Raw genomic sequence first — 4,054 nt, 5'->3', positions numbered from 1 at the left:
AATTATAAATTATAGTTATAGATTATAGATATAGAAAATAATATTCTTTTGTATTCTGCCCTACATTTGATACTCGCTTTGAGATCGACTAACTCGTATTCACTTCGAGAAATTTCACTTTGAAGGCAAATTACTTTTTATGAATGTGATTTCATATCAAGAGCTCGAATTTGAAACTTCTAATCAACGGAGAAGTACTTATCAGTTATCACTCTAACACCACCTCTTGATATATTTTATATTAACGGTGAATTTTCCACAATTCATCTCTTTTATTTGGTTGCGAATCAATAATGTGAGGAAGCTAAAATATTTATTTTTTTAAAATAACCTTATTCATTTTTTCAGATACACGCAAATTAAAAATTTGTGATATACTACAATTTTGTACTCTTGTGCTCCCTTTTAGAGTTTTACCGGTCCAAATAAAAAGGACAGTTCGGTACACTAAAGCTATCGCTATATGCAGTGTTCGGGGAAGGACCCCACCACAAGGATGTATTGTACGCAGTCTTACCTTGCATTTCTTCCAAGGCTTGAACCCATGACCTCCTGGTCACATGACATCAATTTTACCAGTTATTTCAAGGCTTCCCTTCTGTTTGTCCAAATACACTAATTAAATAATTATTTTATTAAAAGTTAATTTTACTAATGATACTTTCAAATTTAAATTAAATTAATGTAGTACTTGACAAATAAAAAGGAAATTTATTTTTTCTTGTACTTGTAAATAAATTGTAAAAGGAAAAGAGGCATAAAGGGGGGAGCATCGAAGATATTCCGCTACGGCACGCGAGAATCACGTGACATCGATCCTTGAAATTCACAGCCGCTGTCCGTCATCAAACAAACTCTAATACAAAAAAATCATCGGAGCAATCAAAATCAGGAGGGGAAGAAAATGGGAGTAGAGAAGGAAGTGATCAGAGCTGGAAATGGACCCAAACCACAACCTGGTCAGACTGTCACTGTCCACTGCACTGGTTACGGTTAGTGCTATCTGTTTTTTTTTTTTAAATTATCTGTTGTTTCCTGTACTTTCGTTACTTTTTCCATTAATCAAAGCTCTATCAGAAATAGTTTACGTAACTCTGAGTTAGGTGTAAGGTCTGCGTACGCTCCCGAGACCCCACTTTGTGGATTACACCGAGTATGAACATGTTGTTGTTGTTGTTGTAAAAGGCTACCTTTTTTTCTTTTTGCCATGGTTGCTAATCTTGTCAGTTCTGATATCAAGGAATGGATCGAACCGAACCGATAAAGGGTTTAAACCCTTAATTTAGTTTCTTTTTTACCTTAATAGGTGAATTGGAGCTTAAAGGCTGAATCTTTTAATTTAGTTCGAGTCCTTATTAAGTACAGTTCTTAGTAGGGTTTTGGTTAATTTTGTTTTCTCTTGTTCTCTATGCCGGCAGGGAAAGATAGAGACCTGAGTCAAAAGTTTTGGAGGTGAGCTTAGCTGTGTTTTTCTCTGTTGTTCTGTTTGTAGTTTAATGTAGGGCTTTGTGTTTATCTTTGCTGAATTTGTATGTTTAACACAGCACTAAGGATCCAGGGCAGCAGCCTTTCTCTTTCATGATCGGCCAAGGAAAAGTTATCAAAGGTACTTCAGAGTTCAGCTAAAAGATCTTTTACCGGAACAGCTTTTAGTGCCAGAATATTACAGTTTGCAATAAACAAAATATAATACATAAATGTATCCACCTATTCTGTAATGTGCATTATCAGTTCTTTTAGGTTCTTCGTATTGTTCGGGCTTGAGGTTAAGATGAGAAAGGTGGGAGTAGTGTTTTAAAGTGGTATAATGGTTTTGTTAAAGAATACTACTTGATTCAAATATAAAAGCTCACAATTTTGGTTGTCAGAGAGGTCAAAATGTGTCACAGGTGGTTTTATTTGAAGTTATAGCTCTGTTAGCTACTGATATTGGTCCTAAATGTAAGACAGCTGACTTGCTATTGTACTAAAAGAGACTCAATTGCAGGAGCAAAGACAGCTTCCCTACTGAGCAGAAGTGCACATCTTATTCAGTGTCTAATATATGAGTTTAATATCGGATAAACTAACATTTTTTAACAACTCAAAAGCTCATATCTGATTTACAAAGTGAAATTTTGCCTTGGATAAACTTCTCCACTAGCATAATGGTCATTATTGTCGCTCCCCAAACCCCCCCACCCCACCCCACCTCTTCTTTCAATGAATTTCTTGCTACTAGAAGGGATATATATTTGTATCCTTCTATATGTGTTGGGAATGCTTACATTTTGAACAAAACCCCTCTTTCTGAGTCTTTAAGGGAAAATCTAGTACAACTGTGGACCATGATGAAAAAGTTATCTCAGGTTGCAGTTCTTTTACTCTTTATATCTCTTTATTTACAGGATGGGATGAAGGAGTACTGGGCATGCAATTGGGAGAAGTTGCTCGGCTAACAGTAAATACCTTCGCTTTTCTCTTGATTTTTCTCAGTTGAGAAACAAATTATGGAAGTTAGTAATGTTATGAGTGTAGACTTCCATTGAGTTATGGGTTTATAGTCAGTAAACTAAGGGGCAATTGGAAAAGAAGAATCTTGAGATTTCCTTAGTGGTCTTAGATTATTGAATTTTTAAATTAATTATCAGTTTATCAATATTGCTATCCTTTCATCTTTACTGGTTTATTAAAAGGAATTATGAAGTTTTCTACAATTTACAACCTAAAAATACGTTGCTGGTTTTCAGATCACTCTTTCTGACAGTCTTTTTTTTTTTCCTTTCAATTTATGCCTCGCTGTCACTAACCCATTTCATGATCACATTATTTTCATCTTTTTGGTAATGATAGAATAATTGCAGTCTTACTAAGAATATTAATCCTACTATAATTGTACATATATGAAATAGGCATTATGTATTATGATCTTCTATAAGGAGAGGTTAAAATGATGTCTTAAATATTTTGCAGTGCACTCCTGATTATGCTTATGGTGCTGGTGGATTTCCAGCATGGGGTATTCAGCCCAACTCAGTTCTGGTTTTTGAGATTGAAGTCCTGAGTGCACAGTGAGCTTTTTCCCAGTATCTGGGCAATTCCCATGGAGCTGTTTCACTCTACTTACTAGACAGTGGTGATGATTAGACATAATATTACGGCACTTGCTAAGACAGCTTGTGGGTATCTTTTACTGCCTATGTACTCTTTGCATTATGCAACTTATTGGAACAGGTTGAGGCAATAATAAATGCTTTCTAGCTTTTCCCTCGATAATGGTCATATTTATAGACCCACTGATTCGTAGTGTCAACTCCAACTAATATTCCATACTGTTTCCCCCATCTACTTTACATGCTTGCCTATTCACAAAATTTGACAGAGCTTAATAGAATTGGTGGAACTTTTATTTTTACAGACTGGGAGGAAAGGATTGAATGGGAACAACATGAGTAGTGGTTTTGTGTGTATACTTTTGTCTTGGCCGTATTTCTTTTGTTTTTAAAGTAACCACCCAGTTCCAAACTCGGATGCTAGGTGGGATTTCATTAAATAACAACAAACCGTACACCTCAGGAAGTCTGTAGTGTTTGCTCCATGAGTGAAGATACAGAGGGCCTCTTGTCATCTGAGGCAACTTTTATGTTTATGATAAACTGGGTAATTTTCCAGTTTGTAGCTTGTCTGCAACATGATGATTGGCTTCTCTCAGGCTGTCTTTGATAACAATGTCATACTGTAATTCCATTCTAGTCCACATGACATTGCGTGAGCTTTAGCCTGGTTGCTTTGTGCGTCTATCCAGTTTCAGGTCGTAAGCTGTAATTAAATAACCTCCTGGCGTCCTGACTACCCTCTCTTTCACAATTCTCTCCTCTTCAACTTCCATCCCTATTTAGTTTTCACATATGGATGCAAGGGTTTAAGCCAGTTGATGAATCACAGGTTTTGACCAGTCTAGTAACAGGATTAACTGCTGCAATAGTCCAAGCGTTAATTAATGTAATAGTCTCCATGGCATATAATGAACTCCTAGTGGGGCACATTAGAAACCCCACAATCTTTTGAGCCAGAT

General features: G+C 36.1%; 1 protein-coding gene across 1 annotated transcript; it reads left to right on the top strand.

The window, feature by feature from the left end:
* Positions 1 to 675: 675 nt before the first annotated feature.
* On the top strand, positions 676 to 3,252 carry LOC107840081 (peptidyl-prolyl cis-trans isomerase FKBP12). The gene is made up of 5 exons (XM_016683807.2): positions 676 to 992; positions 1,419 to 1,452; positions 1,545 to 1,606; positions 2,388 to 2,440; positions 2,953 to 3,252. Exons 1-5 carry the CDS (start codon positions 905 to 907, stop codon positions 3,052 to 3,054), a joined length of 339 nt encoding a protein of 112 aa, XP_016539293.1. The 5' UTR covers positions 676 to 904; the 3' UTR covers positions 3,055 to 3,252.
* The last annotated feature ends 802 nt before the right edge of the window (positions 3,253 to 4,054 follow it).

The sequence above is a fragment of the Capsicum annuum genome, chromosome 8, assembly GCF_002878395.1.
Source record: "Capsicum annuum cultivar UCD-10X-F1 chromosome 8, UCD10Xv1.1, whole genome shotgun sequence".
Lineage (NCBI taxonomy): Eukaryota > Viridiplantae > Streptophyta > Magnoliopsida > Solanales > Solanaceae > Capsicum > Capsicum annuum.
The sequence above is the reverse complement of the archived record's forward strand: the minus strand, read 5'-3'. Positions and strand labels throughout refer to the sequence as shown.